We start from the raw sequence: 25182 nt of genomic DNA on the forward strand, positions 1-25182 counted from the left end.
GACGCCATGCTGATTGCTGTGCTGTCCTTTGGGGCAGGGACTATGTCTTTACGTGCCCAGGGCCAGGCACAGTGTTGCGCACAGTCAGTCAGTTGGTGAGTGAACGAGTGCACGGCAGCACAGTATTCACAAGTATTTACACACATTGGTACTTGGTGGGGATATTGAGCCATCAGGAGAGAGTGTGGACTAGATACCCTTGGGTCCCTTCTGGCCTCAAGATTCTTTGATGGTATGGTTCTAAACCTGCTCTGACTATGCCTAAATTTCAGTGTCTCCCAAGCCACAGTGCTTAACCCTTAAGCATACTAACCACAAGGCTGAAAAGAAAAAACAAAACCAAACAACCACAAAATCACCTTGACATGAAATATGTCTAAGCTTCCCAGTGGAAGACAAGGTTCCTGAAGTCTGAAGCTGTGTCCAGCCCCTGGAGCTCCTGTGCCCAACACAGAACTGGGCTCACAGGGGTGTGCTTCATGTTTGTATCAAAGGACCTACTTCCTTTCCTTTTCTCCAGAGGTTCTTGCTTCTAGTCTCTTTCAAAACACTGCCCCAAACCCATTTTTACCAGGCAGAGCTCCCGGTTGGACCCGCTTAATCAGTCACGCCCACACTTCAAGGACTCAGCACAGTGAGACGGGGAAGTGGCTGGACTTAGGCTCAGAAGTCTGGCTTCAATCCTTTGCTGTGTGGCTCACCCAGTTACACTGCTCTGGGTAAGCCCATCACTTTCCCGGGTCTCAGCTTCCCCTTCTCCAGGTGATTTCTGATGTTTCTTCTAGGAGTCTGTGACTGTCCAGCCGCCTGGTTCCAGCAGCTTGGGAGCCACTGCCCAGGGGCAGAGAAGATCACTGTGCTCACTCTTTTTTCAGTGTCTACTGTGTGCAAACATGATGCCAGGCTCCTGGGAGGTAATGGAGACCTAGCAGAACTTAAAGACTGAGAGCGGAAATAGTTCAGTTCAGTTCAGTTCAGTCGCTCAGTCGTGTCCGATTCTTTGTGACCCCATGAATCGCAGCATGCCAGGCCTCCCTGTCCATCACCAACTCCCGGAGTTCACTCAGACTCATGTCCATTGAGTCTGTGATGCCATCCAGCCATCTCATCTTCTGTCATCCCCTCCTCCTCCTGCCCGCAATCCCTCCCAGCATCAAAGTCTTTTCCAATGAGTCAACTCTTCTCATGAGGTGGCCAAAGTACTGGAGTTTCAGCTTTAGCATCATTCCTTCCAAAGAAATCCCAGGGCTGATCTCCTTCAGAATGGGCTGGTTGGATCTCCTTGCAGTCCAAGGGACTCTCAAGAGTCTTCTCCAACACCACAGTTCAAAAGCATCCATACATGACTACTGGAAAAACCATAGCCTTGACTAGATGGACCTTAGTCAGCAAAGTAATGTCTCTGCTTTTGAATATGTTATCTAGGTTGGTCATAACTTTTCTTCCAAGGAGTAAGCATCTTTTAATTTCATGGCTGCAGTCACCATCTGCAATGATTTTGGAGCCCCCCAAAATAAAATCTGACACTGTTTCCACTGTTTCCCCATCTATTTCCCATGAAGTGATGGGACCAGATGCCATGATCTTCGTTTTCTGAATGTTGAGCTTTAAGCCAACTTTTTCACTCTCCTCTTTCACTTTCATCAAGAGGCTTTTTAGCTCCTCTTCACTTCCTGCCATAAGGGTGGTGTCATCTGCATATCTGAGGTGATTGATATTTCTCCCGGCAATCTTGATTCCAGCTTGTGTTTCTTCCAGTCCAGCATTTCTCATGATGTACTCTGCATAGAAGTTAAATAAGCAGGGTGACAATATACAGCCTTGATGTACTCCTTTTCCTATTTGGAACCAGTCTGTTGCTCCATGTCCAGTTCTCACTGTTGCTTCCTGACCTGCATACAGGTTTCTCAAGAGGCAGGTCAGGTGGTCTGGTATTCCCATCTCTTTCAGAATTTTCCACAGTTTCTTGTGATCCACATAAAGGCTTTGGCATAGTCAATAAAGCAGAAATAGATGTTTTTCTGGAACTCTATTGCTTTTTCCATGATCCAGCAGATGTTGGCAATTTGATCTCTGGTTCCTCTGCCTTTTCTGAAACCAGCTTGAACATCAGGGAGTTCACGGTTCACGTATTGCTGAAGCCTGGCTTGGAGAATTTTGAGCATTACTTTACTAGCATGTGAGATTACTGCAATTGTGCGATAGTTTGAGCATTCTTTGGCATTGCTTTTCTTTGGGATTGGAATGAAAACTGACCTTTTCCAGTCCTGTGGCCACTGCTGAGTTTTCCATATTTGCTGGCATATTGAGTGCAGCACTTTCACAGCATCATCTTTCAGGATTTGAAATAGCTCCACTGGAATTCCATCACCTCCACTAGCTTTGTTCATAGTGATGCTTTCTAAGGCCCACTTGACTTCACATTCCAGGATGTCTGGCTCTAGATTAGTGATCACACCATCATGATTATCCGGGTTGTGACGATCTTTTTGGTACAGTTCTTCTGTGTATTCTTGCCACCTCTTCTTAATATCTTCTGCTTCTGTTAGGTCCAGACCATTTCTGTCCTTTATCGAGCCCATCTTTGCATGAAATGTTCCCTTGGTATCTCTAATTTTCTTGAAGAGATCTCTAGTCTTTCCCATTCTGTTTTTCCTCTATTTCTTTTCATTGCTCGCTGAAGAAGGCTTTCTTATCTCTTCTTGCTATTCTCTGGAACTCTGCATTCAGATGCTTCTATCTTTCCTTTTCTCCTTTGCTTTTCACCTCTCTTCTTTTCACAGCTATTTGTAAGGCCTTCCCAGACAGCCATTTTGCTTTTTTGCATTTCTTTTCCATGGGGATGGTCTTGATCCCTGTTTCCTGTACAATGTCACGAACCTCATTCCATAGTTCATCAGGCACTCTATCTATCAAATCTAGTTCCTTAAATCTACTTCTCACTTCCACTATATAATCATAAGGGATTTGATTTAGGTCATACCTGAATGGTGTAGCGGTTTTCCCTACTTTCTTCAATTTAAGTCTGAATTTGGTAATAAGGAGTTCATGATCTAAGCCACAGTCAGCTCCTGGTCTTGTTTTTGTTGACTGTATAGAGCTTCTCCATCTTTGGCTGCAAAGAATATAATCAGTCTGATTTCGGTGTTGACCATCTGGTGATGTCTATAGGTCTGAGCTAAATAACTGCTAAATGAACTTCTGGGTACAGACTTAGCTAAGCCCTTGGAAGGAAAGGAATATAAGAGCATGGAACACAGGAAGTTGGTCTAGACTAGGGAGGGGTGGGTCTGAGGAGGCTTCACTGCAGAAGGGATGTTTCAGCTGAGATCTGAAAGATGAGCAGGGGCCGCTATGGGAAGGGTCTGGGGATGGGGTGTGGGCATGTGTGGTCCGTATCCTGAGAGGAGGGACCAGTATAGACAAAGGCTCTATGGCAGACGGGAACATGCCCTGTTGGAGGAGCAGAAAGAAGGCTGATGTGACTGGAGTTTTACAGAGTGTTACGGGGGCAAAATGGAGCCAAAAAGGTCAGTAGGAACCAGATCCTATAGGGTCTTATAAAATATGCTGAGGATTCGGGTATTTTTCCTAATGGTGATAGAAAGCCACCGGAATATTTTCAAGAGCAATGCGCCATTTTCAGATTTGCATTTTGAAACACTGCTCTGGCTGAAGTGTGAAAAATGAACTGGGAGGGAACGGGCTGGGCTTGATGGACCCAAGAAGCCAGTTAGGAGAGCGAACATGTGGCCCAGGTTGGGGAGGGTGGTGATGGGTGAGGGCAGGGGCTGTCAGATGGACAGAGGTGGATGGGTTCGAGAGATACTCAGGAGGCAACATTTCTAGGTCTCAGTGAGAACTGGAGGGAGCAGCGGGCGAAAAGAAGTCCGAGAAGGAGCTTGGCAGGATCTGTGGTCGAGGTGGCCCCCAGCTTGCTTTAGCCAACAGGCCTCCTGGTAGGAACGGTGGCGGGAGGAACAGGCCTGGGAAAAAGCTCTGAAATCCATCGTCAGATCGAGGCAGGAAGATGAAAATGGACGACCCATGTTCTAAGGCGCCGAGCAAATTAAATAACAATCATAAAGCACCCTGGAAATCTGAGTTTTGCCATAAATAATAAACAGGGACGTTATACAAATAATCGGCTTTGCAGCCCAGTAGAAGAAAACACATCAGTAAGAAAAATGAAATGAGAAAAAATGCACCCCCCAAAGCCCCAACTAACAAAATGACAGTATTAGCCAGTACCCCGGGGGCTCTGGCAGGCAGTGAAGAGACTGTCTCAGGAAAATGACTGTGGGCCCTGGCGCTAGAAGTAAAGAACCTGCCTGTCAGCATAGAAGATATGAGACGTGAGATTGATCCCTGAGTCGGGAAGGTCCCTGGGAGGAAGGCATGGCAACCCACTCCAGTTTTCTTGCCTAGAGAATCCCCATGGACAGAGGAGCCTGGAGGGCTACAGTCCATGAGGTCACAGGAGTCAGACACGTCTTAGTGACTAAACCATGATCGCAGGGAGGATGAAGGCAGCTGGGAGGCACACGTGCTTGCCATAAGTGCGTGAGAAGCAGAGGGTGCCTGTGCTTCTGAAGGTCCCGGACTCTGCCCCCTGCCACATACGCAACCTGGGCAGATGGGAGCCTCATGGGCAGGTCCACCTCGGCCCCAAAGGGACACCTGGGCAGGGAGGCCAGGGCTCCACTGCCTCAAACATCCTTTTCCTCATCCCCCCTCCCTTCCCCCTCATTTCCCAGGGCTAGTCTACCGCTCGGGAGCCTTTTCTGGTTCTGTAGAAAGAAAGGGTCTTCCCTGGCCTGTGTCCCCCTCTCCGCCTTTCCTGACTCTCCCACATCAGGCTGACAGTCTCCTGTATTCTGCCCGTCGCTCTCCTGCCCCTTCCACCTTCTCTGTATTTTCAAGCCAAAGCCTTAGGGGTGTCCCCTCTGACTGTGGCCTCAGCCCCCTCTTTCTGCATTCTAAGAGCGCTGGACTGGATGTCAGCAGACCTGGGTTGTGGTCCTGCCTCTTCCAGCAACTTCCTACCGACCCTGGGCCTCCCCGGGTGAGTGGGCTGCACTGTAGTTCCTGGGGTGGTTCAAGGTTCTAACACAGAGGACTGGGCTTTCTGAGAGGCAGGCAGAGCCCCTCATCTGACATCACAGGAGAGCTTCCTATTCTGCCCGTGCATAGGATCCACCTTAGGCGAGGAATGTGCATGGAGCTGGAGAGTGGTTCTGGTCTCTCCAGGAGAAGTGGGTCATGGGGGAAGGATGGGAAGAGGAAAGGGAATGGTGTGTGTGTGTGTGTGTGTGTGTGTGTGTGTGTGTGTGTGTGAGTGATGTGAGAGCAATTCCCCCTGCAGCCCTGACGGGAAATACCTGCCTAGCAATGCCCTAGATGAGAAGATGGGCCATCAGCAGGAGGGGTGAGGAAGGAGGGCAGGCGGCTGCAGGACAGACACCTCCCTGGCAGCCTCACCTCCCAGCCCTTTTCCCTGCTGATCTGTGTGGATCCTGGCCTCCCAAGAGGGACTGTAGTGCTGGCTTTGGAGGAGAGGCAGAGAGGTAAGTCATGGGGAATTGCTGGGGACGTGAAGACTGGTGCTCTGTGTCAGCGTGTTCTGTCTATGAGCTCCTTCTCCAGATTCCCCTTACACCTGTGGGTAGCTTTCTGGATTCTTCCATTGTCACTCATGGCACTAATTGTTTTTGTTGTTTAGTTGCTCAGTTGTGTCTGACTCTTTGCGATTCCATGGACTGTAGCCTGCCAGGCTCCTCTGTCCATGCAATCTCCCAGACAAGAATACCGGAATAGGTTGCCATTCGCTTCTAAACGGGATCTTCCTGACCCAAGGATCAAACTTGTGTCTCCTGCATTGGCAGGTGGATTCTTTACCACTGAGCCACCTGGGAAGCCCACAAACTAATTACTTAATTTCAAAATGGTTAGTCTCTATGTGTGAGACACTGGGCTAAGGTCCAGGGACTGGCAAGGAAAGCAGGATCCTTGCCTTTCTGAAACTAACTCTTAGTGGGACCATGTAATAAATGATCATCAATTAGGGTAAGTACCACCAAGTAAATAGGCTGGTTGTCACAGTGGAGCTCAATGGTGGGGGAAGGGGGGAATCTCACTTAGGTAAGGTGGCCCGGCAGTGTCTCTGTGGAGGTGACAGGAACCCTGAGATGTGGCTGTGTGTTTTTTATCTGGAGCTCGAGAGGGCAGGGACTACAGCTTATTTACTCTTTTCTCCCTTGGCCACACTGCCTGGCATGTGGGGTCTTAGTTCTCAGACCAGGGACCAAAGCCATGCCCCTGCCGTGGAAGCACAGAGTCTTAACCACTGGACCACCAGGGAAATCTCGTCTTCTTTACTTTTGCAGCTCCAGAGCTTAGACCAGTGGCTGGCACTTATTATGAAAAATTGGTATTATTTTTGTGGTGCGTGTTCATTGACTGTTTGATGAATAAATAAATGATCTCCTTCCAGCAGTTCCTAGTTAAAGCACCATGTACTTAATCACATGAAGACAATTATGTCAAACAAACGTGACAGGCTCATGCCTAGTCTGTCTTTATTTGCTCCTTTCTTGTCGGCCTTTCATTGATTTTTGTCCATATTCCCACTTGATGCCTCAGATATGTTGAGCACAAACAGGAAAGAACACACACAGACACACACAAACACATAGACACACACACACACAGACAAACACACAGACACACACATTTTACCGATCACTTCGATTCCTGCAAATGCTGCAGATTCTGCCCGAGAAGCTATTACGTGCTCCCAAGTAGAGCAAACCTCTCATTAACTATCACATGCCTCCTTAAACGATCTTTGAATAGTGTTTTCTCTTTTATTGCTTTGTGTAGTTTAACGGCACCAATGGCGATTACTCCAGCTTATGATAAACCCCAGATCTATAAAGCTCCTGTTCATTCATTATTTTTCTCTTGCTCCTTCTCAAGCTGTTATTTTTTGGGGGGAATGTAGCAAGGAGGGGAGAGTAGAGGGAAAAGAAAATAAAAAGATACAAAAATTAACAAGGAAACAAATGAAATAGGGGACCACTTCTTCCTGGGTGACAGACACTCTATTAGATACTGTTAAACAGAACAAATATGCCTCAATACAGTGCAAGTAGGTCTTGCATATTTATTCTAAATGGAAAATGTAATGATCATTATCTTATCTTTAATAGAAGAAGCAGCTAATTGTCCCAATATGTCACTAATTTCAACATCTGGGAGAAAAAAAAATTATAATTTTTTAAAACTATTTTACCAAGTGTTCAGTTTATAGCAAGGTGTATAGGGCAGTGTGGACAGAGATGTCTGCTTCTTGATCTATGTCATAGCTGCTATTCCAGTTCAATTATTAATATGTGGAAGTAATAATCATTTTGAGTATTGGTACAAGATAATTATAAACCATAAAACAGCTCCCCATGCTTGCTATGCTTCTTTGTTATGTGCAGACGTGTTGGGGTTTGAGCATGTGAGCTTTTGAAAGAGGAAAAAAATGTGTAATATGGCACTTGGGGTAGCTAGACTGGCTGGAGTGGGAGCAGAGACATCCGCCTCCTTTCCAGGCCCCTCCCTCTTCCCGTCCTCATGCCTCTCAACCCTCCAGGGCCAAAGCCCACCCACCTCCAGCATCTCCCCTTCGGCCCCACCGACTCACCCACCTCCTACCCTGTCTCCTCTTCGTTAGCTGAGATTTGTAACTCCTCATACAGGGTGGTTTAACCTGCTTGCCACCCCCTCATCTCCTTGTTTACCTAGAAGCAGCAGCAGCCAGTGTGTGTGAGCATGAATGTGCGCGGGGCATTTGGGAGAGCCGAGGACCACAGGCAGTGAGGAAGGCAGAGATGGGCGGCAAGCTGCTCTGCTGCTTCCCGGCCATTGCTGATGACTCTGTTGCCTCCTGCTTGATTCTCAGTTCATCTTTACTAGGGGGAGGGTAGGCAATGGCAACCCACTCCAGTACTCTTGCCTGGAAAATCCCATGGACGGAGGAGCCTGGTAGGCTTCAGTCCATGGGGTCACGAAGAGTCGGACACGACTGAGTGACTTCACTTTTACTTCTCATTTTCATGCCTTGGAGAAGGAAATGGCAACCCACTCCCGTGTTCTTGCCTGGAGAATCCCAGGGACAGCAGAGCCTGGTGGGCTGCTGTCTATGGGGTCGCACAGAGTCGGACACGACTGACGTGACTTAGCAGCAGGGGGAGGGTATAGATTGAGCTAAAGCACCTAGAATCGCTCATTCCCAGCCAAGTGGATCACAACCCTTTGAAAGGAATAACACATTTTTGTGGCCTGTGTGTGTTTGAAAAGAGGCCCAAAGAGAAGGGGCATTGTTTTGGCATCTTGCTTTTTTAACAAGAAAAACCTATTTAAAATGCTATCTGGGAGATAGTGAAAGACAGAGGAGCCTGGAGTGCTACAGTCCATGGGGTCACATAGAATCAGACACAACCGAGTGACTGAACAACAAAAAGGTTTTCCCTGATGGTCTAGTGGCTAAGAATCCATCTTCCAATGCAGGGGACATGGACTCCATACCTGCTTGGGGAACTAAGATCCCACATGGACGCTAGGGAAGCCCATTGGCCTCAACGAGAGATCCTGCATGTGTCAACAAAGGTACTGTGTGCTAAAGCCAAGACCCGGCCCAGTCAAACTAAAGACATAAAGACCTGTTAAAATGCCATCTTGTGACCAGTGCAAGGTTGATGCATGAAGCAGGGCACTCAAAGCCGTGCTTTGAGTGGGACAACCACTCAAAGTGGGTCCCACTTTGAGAGGGACAACCCAGAGGGATGGGGTGGGGAGGGGGGTGGGAGGGGGATTCAGGATGGTGAGACACATGAACATCCATGGCTGATTCATGTCGATGTATGGCAAAAACCACCACAATAGTGTAAAGTAATTATCATCCAGTTAAAATACACACTAATTTAAAAAATGCTGTCTTAGCTTAGTTGTTGCACAAAGTAAGGCTAACCATTCTTAGAAGTAATCAGATCCTAGTCTTGCTCCCAAGCCCTCTTCTAGTCCCCTAACTTTCTTCCCCTCTTCTTTACTTGAACAACATCTAAGGAGCTATTAAGGGTGCATTTGTTTTTCTTACCATTTTCCTAAGCTCTGGTTCAGGGTATTACCATTGTACCTTTCTTTATGGGAAATGTATTTAAACTTCTTTTTTAAGAAGACAGGCTTCCCAGATGGGGCTAGTGGTAAAGGACCCACCTGCCAATGCAGGAGACATAAGACATGTGGGTTTGATCTCTGGGTTGGGAAGATCCCCTGGAGGAGGGCATGGCAACCCACTCCAGTATTTTTGCCTGGAGAATCCCATGGACAGAGGAGCCTGGCCGGCTACAGTCCACGGGGTCCCACAGAGTCAGACACCACTGAAGAGGCTTAGTGTGCACGCACGCATACACAGAAGAAGAGAGACCAGAACATTCTCTCTCTCTCTCTCTGCCATGGGATGACTCAGTGAGAAGGCTGCTCTTTGCACACCACAAGGAGAACTCTCACCAGAACCGGACCATGCTGGCACTTTTCTTGGATTTCCAGTCTCTAGAACTGTGAGAATATAAATTTCTGTGTTTCAGCCACTCAGTCTGTGGGATTTTGTCATAGCAGCCCAAGCCGCTTACGAAAAGTGGGAGGAGCCGAATCATGTTCATCATCCTTTGCGATATGATTCTTTACAGGCCCCAAGATCTGGGGTCAGTATCCCTCTACTGGGGTCAGACACTTGGGACCTGAGCTTTCAAATCCATCCCAGCTCCTGACTTTTTTGGTTCTCCCATTCCCTGGGAGCCTCATTTCAGCTCTCTAATGAGCATTGCCAGCAAGCGAATGTGTCTATTCAGCACCATGGACAGAGCCTTGCTGTCAGTTCCCAGGAATTAGAAGTTACTGCCTCGCAGTCTCAAGAAGGTGGTGGTGGGAAGGGAGGGCTGGGCGGAGAGAAAAGTCCGGAAGGAAGACTGACTGGCAGGATGCAGAAAATGCAGCCTCAATCCTGGCTGTGCTCAGCCATGGGGCTCCTACAAATAAGAAGTAGCTTCTCGATGCTGTTGCCTTCTTATACAGGCAGGCAGTGAAACCGGGGAGGTGATACTCTTTGTATTTAATTGCACTGACCCAACTGTTGTCAGACTGTAACCATGATGGGTCCTGGCAACAAAGCTCTAGCTGGTAAGGTGTTAGGTCTGGGGAGCATGAGGGAGTGTGGTGTCATGGTCTAGAGGCTTGGAGGAGAGCCAGCTGAGGAGCTTGGGAAGAGGGCGCTGGAGCTATGCTGTGATCTAAGTTTGGGGCTAGAGATGGTACAGGTGTGCTGTCTTTTCTATGCCTGGGATGGGAATGAGGCTACAAGGGACGCTGGGCCTTGGGAAGGGAGGGGCCCGGCTCACAGCAATCTGGGCTGGTGAGAAGCCAGGGCTTCATTTGTCTGACTTTAATGAATAAATGGCATCCCCAGCCATTGTTTATCTACTTTTGAATCCTGACAAACAATCTGTGGCATCTGATGGAGAGGGTTATTAGCTGCACGGAGACAGATGGCTGGGGATGAGGGGACTGGCTCTTTATTACAGCGGGCCCAGAAGTGGCAGCACTCCTCTCACATCCCAGCCTCCACAGCAACACCAACAGCTTCTCCACCCCACCACCTCCCGCCTTCTGTGGCCCAGTCAAGCGTCCGAAGAAAGACCCAGTCCTGGAGGAAGACAGAATGGCCTGAGTAAGAGAGAGAGGCAGGGCTGCAGGAGTTGGAAAAGAGGGCAGGTTTCTGAGTGGAAGTCCTTTGAGAATAAAGAGCTCTGCCTTATTCTTCTTTAGTATCCTCCCAAGTGCCCGGTGAGGCGCCGTTAATTCAATTAGCATTCAAGAAATATGAATGTTAAGGAGAAAGGCCGTCAGGTCTGGATTAGAAAAGATAATAGAAGCAGATTTAGTTGGGCCAGGTGGGTAGGTGAGGGACAAAGGGAAGGGAAGAGACAGGAAGAGAAGGAGGGGACCTAAATGGAGGAAGGAAGAGAGTGTAGGGAAACAGTGCTCATAAATCAGTGCACAATGTTTCTTCCCTACATCGGCTGCATGGAAATCAGCCTCATCGTCTGCTGTCCTTTCTGAGAAGCCCCAGGCCCTTTCTCTTGCTGCCACAGCCATAGACAGAGCTTCCTCCCTCCCCATCACCCCTGAGAAGGCAGGTTCCCACTGACCTTCATTCATTCTCCGAAACTTGTCCTTGGCCATGTAGCCCAGCACCAGACAGCATCCTCTTTTCTGGAGGCCCAGCTCTGGAAGAAAAGCAGAAGTGGGTGAGCTTGGAATGGGTCAAGGGTCAGTGAAGGTCCTTTTGCAAGAGATGTGAAGCTTGTTGCTCTTATAAAAGGGCTACTTATTCAACAAACATTTAGAAAGCACTTTGTCCAGGCTTGATTTTTTTCAAAACTTTCATCAGGTTTATTTCTAGGATTTTCATAATTTTAAGATGTTGTGATTATGGTTTGTATTTATTTATTTATCAGTGTATAGTTACTTTACAATGTTCTGTTAGTTCTGCTGCATAGCAAAGTAAATCAGCTATACGTATACATGTATCCCCCCTCTCTCTCTCTTTTTTCTTTTTTTTGGATTTCCTTCCCATTTAGGTCACCACAGAGCACAAGCAGAATTCTCTGTGCTATACAGTTGGTTCTCATTAGTTATCTATTTTATACAGTCCAGGCATAACTTAAGGCCAATAATTTGCTTATTTGATCTTTGCAACAACTCTATGAGGTACCGCTATGATATACTCTATGATATACCACTGTTATCCCCATTTTTATATTATATCCTCATTTATGAGCATGTTAGGTAGGTGGTCTTAGATGAAAGAGCTGGCAGGTGGCAGATCCAAGAGTTTGAACAGAGGCAGCCTGACTGCAGAGTCCAAAGTCATAACCTTTACTCTCTAGGTTAACGAGTCCCCAGGCTTGAAAGGGCTATGCCCAGATTACATCGGGACTGTGGTGAAGCCAGAGAAGAGGCAGAGGCCAGCCAGTGGGTGCAGGACGGAACAGCACAACCAGACACACTAGAGAATTCAGGGGAAGACACAGGGGCTGAGGGGCTTCCCAGGTGGGGCTAGTGGTAAAGAACATGCCTGCCAAAGCGGGAGATGTAAGAGAGGCAGGTTCAGTCCCTGGGTCGGGAAGATCCGCTGGAGGAGGGCACGGCAACCCACTCTGGTATTCTTGCCTGGAGAATCCCATGGACGGAGGAGCCTGGTGGGCTACAGTTCAGGGGATCACAAAGTGCTGGACATGACTGAAGTGACTTACTACACATAGTATACCGGAGTTAAGGTGTAGGTAGAAAGAATACTTTTGGGAGAGAGTGAATGTCTGGGGCTGAGGATCCCTGTTCATCCTTACATTCAGGCACAATTCAGCATTGTCATCAGACACTTATGAGCGTAGACTCAGCGTGGAGCACAGGGGTGGAGATGGCTGAGAAACATAAGACATAGACTCGGGTCCCACAAAACAACAAGTTAGACCAATGATTCCAGGTAGCAAATGCAAGAGACCAATTTTCCCTCATGACGATATTCTGAAAATCAGTGTCCATTGTATATAAGCCCTGGACTGGAGTACCTTGGTTAGCCAGGCAAGATTTCCTCTCCGGTATCTATCCTTTGCCCTAAAGGTGGTGCAGTGGTAAAGAATCTGCCAGTCTATTCAGGAGACTCAAGAGACATGGGTTCGATCCCTGGATCCAGAAGATCCCCTGAAGTAGGAAACGGCAGCCCACTCCGGTATTCTTGCCTAGGGAATCCCATGGACATAGGAGCCTGGCGGGCTACATTCCATGGGGCTGCAAAGAGTCAGACATGACCGAGTGACTGAGCATGCACACACACAGCTATCCTTCACTCCTGATTTGTCAATAGCACTTGTGGCTTCTGAAACAGGTTTCTCTTTGGATTCCCCACAGCCACTGCATGAGGGAGGCAGATCGGTTATTACTATTCACACTTTGCAGATGAGAAAACTGAAGCTCAAAAATGTTAAATGACTTCCCATGATTATTGTAGCCTCCCCACCCCCACGTCTTTGCTTTGAAGTCATACAGATGTGGCAGCCGCCATGAGCTGGGAAAATGGATAAGGGGTATGATTTCCAGAGGCTGGGATGGGACTGCAACTCCTCCCAGGCTTTGTTAGCTTCCCAGGTGCCTGGCGACTCCCTCCGTCAGTTTCTTAGAGAAGGAATTTGCCACGGAGGGATACATCACAGCATCTTCCCCGACGCTTGGTGATACTCTGAGCCCTGGCTGGTCGGCATCTAGGCTGCCAGAGCTAGAGAGGCTGGGCTCTTTCTCCTGCAGCCCTCCCCCCACCTCTTGTGGTCCAGGCCCAGCCTCTCGGAGCAGCAGGATGAAAGGGCCGGAGAGACACAGATAAGTCAAGCTCAGGGGCTCCCGCCCCAGAGGAAAACAAAGCCTGGTGGGTGGTGGTGGAATGCCATGGCCCAGGGAGGTCGCGGGCTTTGATCTCTTGATTCTTTAAAGGGGTTTATTGACTATCAGTAAAGAGCAGAGAAGCAGATCTGAGCATGCCTTTTCCAAAGGCACTCACTTCTCTTCCTTTCTCTCCACGCTCGCTCGTCTGAAGGCACAGCCAAAACGCCCTCACTTCAAACAGCCTTACATCTCAGGCGCCCAAATTGACGATGTTAAGTTCCCTCATCCAAGGCCTCGGCCCTTTCTTCAGGGGCTCCTGCTCTGTCGAAAGCCATGCGGATCAAAGCCCCTTTGATGTTTACTTACTATATTTGTGGATGCTTTCTAACAACCACCTTCAAGAGGGAGGAATGCAGCCTGCCAGGAGGAGGGGCTGCGGAAGCTCTAGCTGCGAGGTGGCTCTGAGCCCCAGCGAACAACAGCCTCTGGCCCACGACCCTCTTGAAACTGCAACATGCTGACGACAGGCAGCGTTAACCAGCCCATTATAATTGCACGCGTATTGTTCATCACGAGAATGACACAATTGCTGATGATTCCTATTACATTTTCCACTGACTTCCTATGCTCATCTGAAGTACATCAGCAGCGGCTCCTAATGAGAAAGGGAGCTTGGGTTTGGGTTCTTGTTTTGATCCCAGGAACAAACTCTGGCAGAAGAGTGTGGGCAGAAGATTCTGGGTGTATTTCGGCCAGTGTTCCTGCAGGGCTTCCTGGACCATCTCCTCACCTCTCAGGGAAATGGAGGGGCATGGTCCTCCTACAGATTTAGAGCCTGTGGATCACCTGCTGACTTTGAGTTGACCATATCTGCCACTTCAACCCACCCTGTCCTATGTCACGTAATTCGCCACCAGGGGTATTGCACAATGAAAGAGGCTGTATATGCACACGGTTATTATAAGTAAGACTCTCATGGACCATGTTTGATTTTTGCAAATGAGCAGGAAAAGACTTTCTTTTTTATATTAAAAAAACCTGATTAATAAAAGAAATGGAGGCTGAAGCAATTTCTCAATGTATTTGGCTCATTTAATTTGACACGTGTGGGTTAGTCTTAATTATTTAGGCATCTACATTACAAGGCACTAATAAGCACACTGCAGAAATTTATTAAGTGAGAGAGGGCTCTCTGACTAAGTCTTTACTGAAAAGTGGGGAGAAGCCACTGGGATCTTTGCAAGAACGAGCAGGTTGGGGGATTAAATATGTGAGAATGAGCAGGCTATCCATATATGAAAATTGAGGATGTTCTTGGGAGACATTTGCAGAGGTAAATTAGAGGTCATTGGGGCTACATGAAGAAGCAGGTCAGGGCCCAGGTGTGATTCCAGGAGAATCTGGAAACACAGGTGTGGTCAAAGATGGTGACCAGAGAGAAACATGAAGGGCACAGGAACCAACAGCTTACGATTCCAACAAGCAGATCAACCAGGCTATTAATGGAAAGATGACGGAATGTGCCAGAAGAGGTATCGTTTACACTGTGAGCTGGGTCAGCCACCGGACGGCCACCGTCTTTGTCGGGTGGTGTGGGACTGATGGTGGAGTCAGATCCCAGATGCCCATTTTATTTATTTATTTTTAAGGCTTTTTTGTTTGTTTTTGATGTGGACCGTTTTTAAAGGCTTTGTTTGATTTGTTACGATAGTGCATCTGTTTTATGTTTTGGTTTCTTGGCCTCAAGGTAGATGGGACCTTAGCCCCCAGCCAGGGTTCGAACCCACATTCCCTGCATCGGAAGGTGAAGTCTTAAGCACTGGACCACCAGGGAAGTCCTCCAGATGTGCGTTTAAAACAGCAAGATGCTGAGGTCTTCTCCATGTAGACTTTGGGGCTGCAGCTTTTGGCTAAGGACTAAATCAGTAGCAGAACCACCAGATGCACTGAACGGGCCCTCGGAAAAAGACTGATGTGAATGGAGTCATCCTGGCTTGAAGGACAGTTCAGTGCAAAGAAGGCCAGGGTCACCTGCCTGTGAAGGTGTGGAGGGTGCTGTCTCAGGAGAACAAAGAGTTAGGAGACACTGCTACACAAGGAGGGGCTTCTCCAGTGCCTCAGTGGTAAAGAACCCACCTGCAGTGCAGGAGCTGCAGGAGACATGGGTTCAATCCCTGGGTCAGGAAGAGCCCCTGGAGGAGGGCATGGCAACCCGCTCCACTGTTCTTGCCTGGAGAATCCCATGGACAGAGGAGTCTGGCGGGCTACCGTCCAAGGGGTCACAAAGAGTTGGACACGATGTGAGAGTTGGACTGTGAAGAAGGCTGAGCACCAAAGAAATGATGCTTTTAAACTGTGGTGTTGGAGAAGACTCTTGAGATCCCTTGGACTGCAAGGAGATCCAACCAGTCCATTCTGAAGGAGATCAGCCCTGGGATTTCTTTGGATGGAATGATGCTAAAGCTGAAACTCCAGTACTTTGGCCACCTCATGCGAAGAGTTGACTCATTGGAAAAGACTCTGATGCTGGGAGGGATCGCGGGCAGGAGGAGAAGGGGATGACAGAGGATGAGATGGCTGGATGGCATCACGGACTGGATGGACATGAGTCTGAGTGAAGTCCGGGAGATGGTGATGGACAGGGAGGCCTGGGGTGCTGCAATTCATGGGGTCGCAAAGAGTTAGACACGACTGAGCAACTGAAGTGAACTGAACTGAAAGCGACTTAGATGCACACACCCTACATAAGGAAGCACTGCCTGAGAAGGGGTATATTTCTTAGGGAGAAGGCCAGGTTGCACCCCAGGAACTCCCAGCCTTTAGATTGTGAGCCACAGAAGGGTGGGGATAGTGTCTACTTAGGCTCAGGGTTCGTGGTCCGAAGCACAGTACCTGGCACATGGTGAGTGATCAGGAAAAGTCTGATTTAATGAAAGAGATGACTGAGAAATAATGGGCAGTGACCAGTTCTCCCTGACCCAGGCCAGAGAGAAGTCAGATGGGCTTGACCGAGGCACAGGGGATTAGGTCAGGTGAGGATGGCCTGGAGTGAATGAACGCTGTAATTCATCGCAATAGGAGTCCGGGAAATGTGCAGTTTCCTCTTGGGAGGTATAAAAAAAGATGGCTTCATAAAAGGAATGGGTTTCCTTCAGTTTCTGAGGGTGAGGATGGGACTTTTTCTAGCCTGAGGATTCCTATATTCTTCCTAGTAATCATGATATTGCGGAGATACTACTTCACATTTGTGGGATACTTATTTTTTCACGACACTGTCATACTCGCTGTCTTATTGGGTGTTCACAGTAGCTCTGTGAGGCAGGCAAGGCAGAAGTGATTTCCTCCATTTTGGTTTCAGAAACTGGCTCAGAGAAGTAAAATGACAATTCAAGGCCAAAGCACAGTCTAGCCCGGCCAGTGCTCAGGCTGGAATCCAGGTCTGATTTCTGGCTTAATTCCTAGGGTGGGTCCAATGATCCCAGGGCTAGCTGATGCTGTGAATCAAGACAGACACTGAGGGACTTCTCTGGTGGTCCAGTGGTAAAGAATCCACCTTCCAATGCAGGGCCATGGGTTTGATCCCTGGTTAGGGAACGAGGTTCCCACATGCCTCAGGGCCACTAAACCTGAATGACACAGCTGCTGAGTCTACTCGCCTCAATGAAAGATCATGCGTTCCATAATGAAGAGCTTGTATGACGCAGCTAAGACCCGACACAGCCAAATAAGTAAAATAAATAAATATTTTAAAAAAGACAGACATGGAAGTGTCAGCAGAGATACAGCGGTCCTGTGGCATCAGGAGTGAACTGGGTTCCCCTAAACCTGATGCTGAAGTCCTGACTGCAGTATCTCAGTGAAAGTGAAAGTCACTCAGTCGTGTCTGACTCCTTGTGACCCCATGGACTATAGAGCCCATGGAATTCTCCAGGCCAGAATACTGGAGTGGGTAGCCTTTCCCTTCTGCAGGGGATCTTCCTAACCTAGGGATCGAACCCAGGTCTCCCGTATTGCAGGCAGATTCTTTACCAGCTGAGTCACCAGGGAAGCCCAAGAATATTGGAGCGGGTAGCCTACCCCTTCTCCAGCAGATCTTCTGGACCCAGGAATCGAACCAGGGTCTCTTACATTGCAGGTGGCTTCTTTACCAGCTGAGCTATCAGGGAAGCCTGCACCATCTCAGACTGTGTCTTTATTTGGAGATAGAGACTAAACCAAGGTAATCAAGTTAAAATGATCACCAGGGGGACTCTAATCCAACATGGGGTTTCTCAGGTAGAGCAGTGGTAAAGAGCCAACTGTCAATCAAGAGACACAGGTTGGATCCCTGGGTTGGGAAGACCCCCTGAGGAAGGAAATGGCAACTCACTTCAGTATTCTTGTCTGAAAATTCCCATAGACAGAGGAGCCTGGCCAATTACAGTCCATGGTTTGCAAGAGTCGGACCCAGCTGAGTGACTGAGCACACATGCACGCAATCCAATATGACTGGTGTCCTCATAAACAGGGGAAATCTGGGACAGACACTCATGCAGGGACAATGCCATATGAACATGGAGAAGGTTGTTGGTAAGCCACAAGGGACGCCTAGAACAGAGCCATTCCTCAGGCCCTTTGGAAGGAACCAGCCCCGCCAGCATCTTTTGTGGACTCCTGGCCTCCAGAGCTGGTGGTGGTGGTGGTTAGTCGCTCAGTCGTGGCTGACTCTTTCGACCCATGGGCTGTAACCTGTCAGGCTCCTCTGTCCATGGGATTTTCCAGGCAACAATACTGGAGTGGATTGCCATTTCTTTCTCCAGGGGATCTTCCCGACCCAGGAATCGGACCCAGGTCTCCTGCATTGCAAGCAGATTCATTACCGACTGAGCTATGAGGGAAGCCCTCCAGAACTGGTAGGCAACACCTTTTTTAATGTTTAGGTCATCCAGTTTGTGGCCCTTTGTCACAGCAGCCCTAGCAAGCTAATATAGACAGGAAGAGGGGAGGAACTGGTCTCCTCTGCGGCCTGGCTATTTCCGTTGGTTCTCTTTGACCCCTGTCCCTTTGTCCTGGGGGATGAAGGGGGCAGCATCACATGACCACTCAGAAGGCTCCTGAGAGGCACCAGCCGACTAGAGGGCAGTCAGAGGGGCTGCTAAGACCAGACAGTGGGGGCGGTGGGCACGAGAGATGATGGGAAAGAGGGAAGGTGGGGAGGGAGGGAGGGCTGGCTATGTGTCTTCTAAATTTTCATTCATTTGTTGAGTTACTTCTGGCTGTGCTGGGTCTTCGCTGCTGCTCGGCTTTTCTCCAGCTGCAGAGAGCAGGGGCCACTCTCTAGCTGTGGTCCGTGGGCGTCTCACTGTGGTGGCTCCTCTCGTTTCAGAGCATGGGCTTTAGGGTGCACAGGCTTCAGCAGCTGCAGCTCCTGGGCTCTGGAGCGTGGGTTCAATGGTTGCGGTGCATAGGCTCAGTTGCTCCGAGGCATGTGGGATCTTCCGGGACCGGGGATTGAATGCACGTTTCCTGCATTGGCAGGTGGACCCTTTACCACTGAGCTCCCAGGAAAGCCACTAGCTATGTGTCTTGACGTCAGCCCAGAAGGCCTTGAGCATTCCTGCTGTCAGTGTGTGGGTGACGTCGGCCCAAAGAGTGCTTGCTTAGTGCCCCAGCCAGACAGGAATGGGCTGTGAAGTAATCACAGCCAGAGCTGGTGACAGTGGACAGGTGCCGGGTCTTGCTCCCTCACTCGAGGCTATCTGAGGCATTTGGAAGCCCACCTGTTCCCACCCTGCCCAGGCACCACGGTCCAGGGACACTTGCTGAGACCTGTCCCTTTACGTTTGCTGTTGTTCAGTTGCTAAGTTGTGTCCAGCTCTTTGCGACTCCATGGACCGCAGCACGCCAGGCTTCCCTGTCCTTCACCATCTCCTGGAGTTTGTTCAAACTCATGTGCATTGAGTGGGTAATGCCAACCAACAATCTCAACCTCTGTCGTCCCTTTATCCTCCTGCCCTCAGTCTTTCCCAGCATTGGCACCCATTTATTACCTGAAGCTGTTAGATGGAGCCTAGGGGCCTACTGAACAAGAAAGAGAGTGGTGGGGCAGGCGGTTTTGTGTGGCTGTAGCGAAGATTTCAGGAGTAGAGAAAGTGAGGCAGGAGACAGAGCCAGGAACGAGATTCTGGGGGACCTGGTGAGCCTTGCCTTGGAGTCTGCATTTTTTCTACAGAGTGCTTAGCAGAAGACAGGCCAGACTTGCATCTTCTAAAGATCATTTTAGCATGGATGCAGATGATGATTAGGAGAAGGTAAGCCCAGACAGGGGAGAGCAGCTGTGTGACTGCTGCAACCCTCCTGGCAAGAGGAAATGGGTGGATATGTTCCCCCTCTTCCTGCTCTCCCAGGAAAGCCCGAGACGAGAAAGCAGGTGAAAAGACCCTGGGCTTCTCAGAGGGATGTTCACAGCCTCCACACCCCCACCACCTTGAGATGGGACAGCAGAGCAGGGGCTGAAAATAGCTCCCCAGATGGTGCAAGAGAGCAGATGGCAAAGACGTCAGCTGGACCTGGCTGGAGTCATGCAGAGCACCTGGGGGCAGTGGGGCCACGTGGGCTGCAAAACCACCAGTGCCAGCCGGAGCCTTGCTTCAGCCCTGGACAGTCCTCAGGGCTTCTTTGGGCTTTCGTTTTCTCATTTACAAAATGTGGATAGTGCTCGTAAGACCCTCCTCACTCGGTTGACATGCGAATCCAGTGAGACGGCAGTTAGTGTAAAGGACCTTGAATAAAGCACCAATGAGGATGAAATTGAAACAGACCATCAGACTGCAGTCTAGAGGTGATCAAATCTTCCCCTCCTCCTCCTTTGTTTTTTTTTTGAAAACAGATGCCAAAGGGGCGGCTCAAGGAGTGATATGCCCTGTCCAAGGTGATTTAATGAGCTGTGAGGTGGCATCTCTGAAGATTAGGGTGGCAGCAACAAGTCAGCGGGGCTGGAGGAGTGAAGCAAGGTGGGAAGACCAGCCGGGGGTGTCGCAGGCGAGGTCAGGGACCACAGGTGCTAGAAACAGAGTAAGTGGCAACTCAAGAGATGTTTCTCAGCCTAGACAATAGGCTAAGGGTCAGAAAGGCTCAAGCAGGGGAACAGGAAGACCCCACAGGGTCTTCAGTGGGGAGATGTGAGGAAGCGAGGGGTGTGTGTCAGAAGCGATTGACAAGGGAAGCTGATTATGGGTGACATTGGTGCATTATGGATTTCCTGTATTTGAAAGATCCCCAGTGGACAGGTCCTGGATGATCACATGAGCATGAGTTCAGATCTGAAGAAACACATCTTAAAGCAACTTCACTGCCCTTGGAGAGTGAATATCGTGGTCTGTAGACCAATTCACGTGGTGACAATTTACACACAAAGCAGGGGGATGATACAGGCAGCCTGGTGATGATGATATGAGGTCGCCACCACCCCTCCACCACCAGCGCACACTCACAAACTGGCAGCTATAAAACCCAACCCACGGGAACTCCCTGGTGGTCCAGTGGTTAAGAATCTGCTTTGCAATGCAGGGGATGTGGGTTCGATCCCTGGTTGAGGAACGAAGATCCCACAGGCTGTGGAGCAACTAAGGCTGTACACCACAACTGCTGAAGCCCACATGGTCTCAAGACCGGGTGCCATAACTGGAGAGGCTGTGCACCACAAGAAAAGATCCCACATGATGTAACAAAGATCGAAGATCCCGCGTGCTGCAACCAAGACCCAACACAGTCAAATTAAATCAATATTTAAAAAATTTAACCCACAAACACTCATTGAGAGACATGATGCTCAAGACAAAAATACACAACACAAGCTTCCTCCCAGTGGGATTACAATCTGGCTGGTTATGTAAGGCCGGGGTCCGCAACGTCCGGGGTCTGTCTAATGCCTGATTATCTGCGGTGGAGCTGATGTAATAATAATAGAAATAAAGAGCACAGTAAATGTAATGCACTTGAATCATCCTGAAACCAACCCCTCCAGCCCCCTGACCCATGGAAAAATTGTCTTCCATGAAACCGGTCCTTCATGCCAAAAACGTTGGGGACCACTGATATAGGTAGGACATGGCCTGTGAAAAAGTCAAGTCGAAGACAAGCAGCAGTTTAACTAAAAAAGTGTCATGAGGCTGAGCTGGAGTTATTTCTACATAAACAACAATAATTGCTGTAAGTGTCTTGAGGAGGAAAAAGGAGTTGTGTGGGGTGGGGTGGTCATCTCAAAGGGCCTGGGGGGCTGCTGACTTGTCTAGGGTTGGCCTTGGTTGGGTATCAGTGCCCATGGCCTCTGTCATCACAAGCCATTCTGCCCAGCGATGGCCCCCTGGGTGGCAGGAAGCTGGAGTGTCATGTTCGGAAAGTTCTCGCCGAGATTCTACTAAACTGCTTTCTGCATCCCGTCTGCCTGGTCCTGTTTTCAGCATAATCACTCACATCCCAGGCAATAAGGGTGCCCGTAAATCACGCAAAGATCACAGTTTACTGATCAAGCTCTCTAGGAAAGAGTCCTGAAGAGAGGGATAGTAAAGGTTTATTAATCCTGACTAGTGAGTGACTCTGGGCCTTGAGGACAAGTAATAAATGTTTAATAGCCCAATAATACCTGTTTCACAATTTTTGAATCTCGTTGCTTGCTAATGCTAAGTTTATTAAAGCACTATAAACTTTACATTGTTGTAAAGACGTAATTGCTCTTTCATTGCTAATTTCATATGAGTTAATTATATTAGAACTGTTTTTTTCCCCATTCATATTAAGTATCAATTAGTTCCCTTAAACTATTGATTTGTATTTAATTAACTATGCTATTACATACCAATTAAATTCTTATAAGAGAAATCTGAAACAGCTGTGGTCTTAAATTCAGTTTTAAAAACAATGAATTACATACAAAGCTTACATCCAGTGCTCCTCTTTGAGGAAGTATTGGCAATCATTGAGATAATTCCAAAAAGCTTTTGCAGTCACCAACCCTTCCTCACTAGCTCCTGCAAGGAGCAAGGCTCCTTCATTCTCACTTTTTTGGTCCTATTTTTTGGCTGTGTGGTATGTGGAATCTTAACTCCCTGACCAGGGATTGAACCTATGACCCCTGCGATGGAAGCGTGGAGTCTAACCATTGGATAGCCAGAGAAGTCCCCTGAATAAGGCTCCTTCAGAGCCTTATCTGATAGTAAGCCCCTTGTGCTCTCTGCAACAGCAAGGACCAACCTTGGGGTAGCCCTTTGCCCATCCTTGACTTCTCAATTGCCTCAGCCATGCCATTTACTGCCTGGCATGGCCCTACCATGGAGTGGCCAAGGCAGATGGCATATTAGCCAACTCCTCATCCCCAGCTGTGGGGTTCATGACTGCTCGCATTGCTGCTGGCCCCAGGTCTCATGTGCCTGCAGGAAATCTGGTGGCCATGTGATCCCCAGTCCCCTGGCTTCTCCAAATCTCTGTTCATCGCCCCGTGTCTGTACATTACGGGCAGGAAAAAGGCAGCCCTGGGCGTTTACTTTCCTCATCTTATTTCACCCTCACATCAACGTTAGGAAGCTAAGCATTACTATTCCTGTCTTTGTGGATAAAGAATTGGACATTTTAGAGGCAGAAGGAGTTTGTCAGCTATGAGTGGTGAAGCTTGGGGCATGCCTGGGGACTTCCATACTGGCCTCCCTTCTCTGCGAGAAAGAACTCCTCACCAATTCCGAGTCTTGGCACCCCTGGCTGGTTCTCTGAGACCCTCCCTGACTCTTTTCATCCTTCTTATCTTTCTGTCTGAGGCTGGGCTAACCCCCTACCCTCAGTTACTGCCTGAGGTCTTTCTCCCAGTTGGCTAATTCCTTGGAATCCCAACTCGGTCACCAGCTGACTTGGGAGGTGGCCTTCCTCTGGGCCCCTTGGGCATCACTGCAGCCCCCAATTAGGCAGAGTCTGCCACGCCCCTTTGCACACTGGTCTTGGGACCGGCTGCCCACTCCTCCCCTCGGGGCTGGCCACAGCTCAGCCTTGCCCCTCTCCACTGGCGTGTCGTCTCCCTGGACCAGGCTCACTTAATTCACCAGTGCCATTAAAGTGGTCATGCACTGAACACTTATGATTGATTAGTCCCCGGGCTGAGAACTTGGTATGCGTTATCTTCTATCGTAACAATTCTATAAGTGAGTGCTGTTATTGTTTCTAATACCACGAAACAGATAATTCAAAATACGAAATAGTCACTCGAGAGTCAAACAGCTAGTCAGTTTGGAGGCCAGAAAAACTGATTATTAATGAGGTTTTTGGACTACTAGTATGATCTCTTTGTGAGAGGTACAGGGGCTTGGGGAAAGTTTAATAATGCTGGTGGAGGAATTTTGTAGGGAAGGTTTATCACATGCACAAAGTTCCCTCAGCCATCTCTGATCTGAGATGTCTAGTCCCACTGGCTAATTGCGCTCTGGGGGACCATGGCACAGAAACTGTGTCATGAAGGCCATTCCCCCCCCTCCCCCACCCCTGGCCTGTCACCAGCCCACTTATCCTGAGAGGAACGGGGACTGCTGACAGCCATATGCCTGGAAGGCTTTTAGACTTTTCCTAGGAGAAAGTTGGGAGTTGGTGACTAATGTCTGAGTGGGGCCAGGTGCTGAACAGCTGTGGCCTGTCCCCGGGGAGCCTGAGCCTGGTACAGCCAGTCAATCATGCCGGCAGATCAGGCAGAAAGAGGGCAGCCCTCCTGTCTGTTTTCTAGTAGGACCGACAAAGTCCCCCTGGACCAAAGCTACGGGCAGCAGGAGGCCCGCAGGGCCCCCACGCCCACGTGCCCCTGCGCCATCACCTGCCCGGCTCTAATGCCAGAAGGCAGGGGCCCAGGAGGAGTCTATGAACGTGGCTTGTGGCTTTAACACTCACAGAGATTCGTAGTCAGGTTGATCGGATGGGGCTCAGAGAAGCTAGGTAATTTTCCGAAGTCCCCTAACCGGGAGGTGGAGGAACCAAGGGAGGAAAGGAAGTTCACGAGGGAGGGGACACATGTATCCCTAAGTCTGATGTATGGCAGAATCCGGGCTTTTCCTGGTGGCTCAGACGGTAAAGAATCTGCCCGCAATTCAGGAGACGCGAGTTTGATCCCTGGGTCAGGAAGATCTCATGAAGAAGGAAATGGCAAACCACTCCAATGTTCTTGCCTGGAGAATTCCACGGACAGAGGAGCCTGGCGGGCTACAGTTGATGCAATCACAGAGTCAGACATGACTGAGTGACTAACACCGTACCGTATGGCAGAAATCAACACAACAATGAAAAGCAATTACTCCCTAGTTAAAAATAAATAAATACAAAGAAGAAAATAGAAACCATCTGCGCACACACGCGCACACACAATCCCAGGCCCATTTGACCCCAGGGCCCGGGCTGCACTCTCCTGCTCGGAACGCAGGCTGGATGCTACATGCAGAGCCCAGGTGACCTGCAGAGACCGCAGCCAGAGGAAGCGGACTGTGTGTGTCTAGAGGGTGCTGGTGAATTAGGTCAGCCCTTCTAGGAGGTCAGGGGGTTCTGGGAAGCCCTCCTGGGAGCTAGGCCCTGGCAAGTCCAGGCCTGGAGAAGGGAAGGGTAGCCTGCAGGGAAGCAGGGTGGGAGTGGGCTGGTAGGGCAGGGAAGTATGGAGGAGTGGGAATGGGGGAGGGGGAGCAGCAGGAGCCTTGACGC

At 49.2% G+C, this 25182-nt stretch overlaps 1 protein-coding gene across 2 annotated transcripts in view; it reads right to left on the minus strand.

Annotated features, from left to right (window-relative positions):
• Positions 1-25182, minus strand: part of KIRREL3 (kirre like nephrin family adhesion molecule 3) — a 609605-nt gene that overhangs the window by 122815 nt on the left and 461608 nt on the right. For both annotated transcript variants that reach the window (XM_069565440.1, XM_069565439.1), the window contains exon 2: positions 11256-11333. In XM_069565440.1, the coding sequence (XP_069421541.1) occupies positions 11256-11333 (78 nt within the window). The remainder of the gene's footprint in view (positions 1-11255; positions 11334-25182) is intronic.

The sequence above is a fragment of the Ovis canadensis genome, chromosome 21 (genome assembly GCF_042477335.2).
Source record: "Ovis canadensis isolate MfBH-ARS-UI-01 breed Bighorn chromosome 21, ARS-UI_OviCan_v2, whole genome shotgun sequence".
In the NCBI taxonomy this organism is placed as follows: domain Eukaryota; kingdom Metazoa; phylum Chordata; class Mammalia; order Artiodactyla; family Bovidae; genus Ovis; species Ovis canadensis.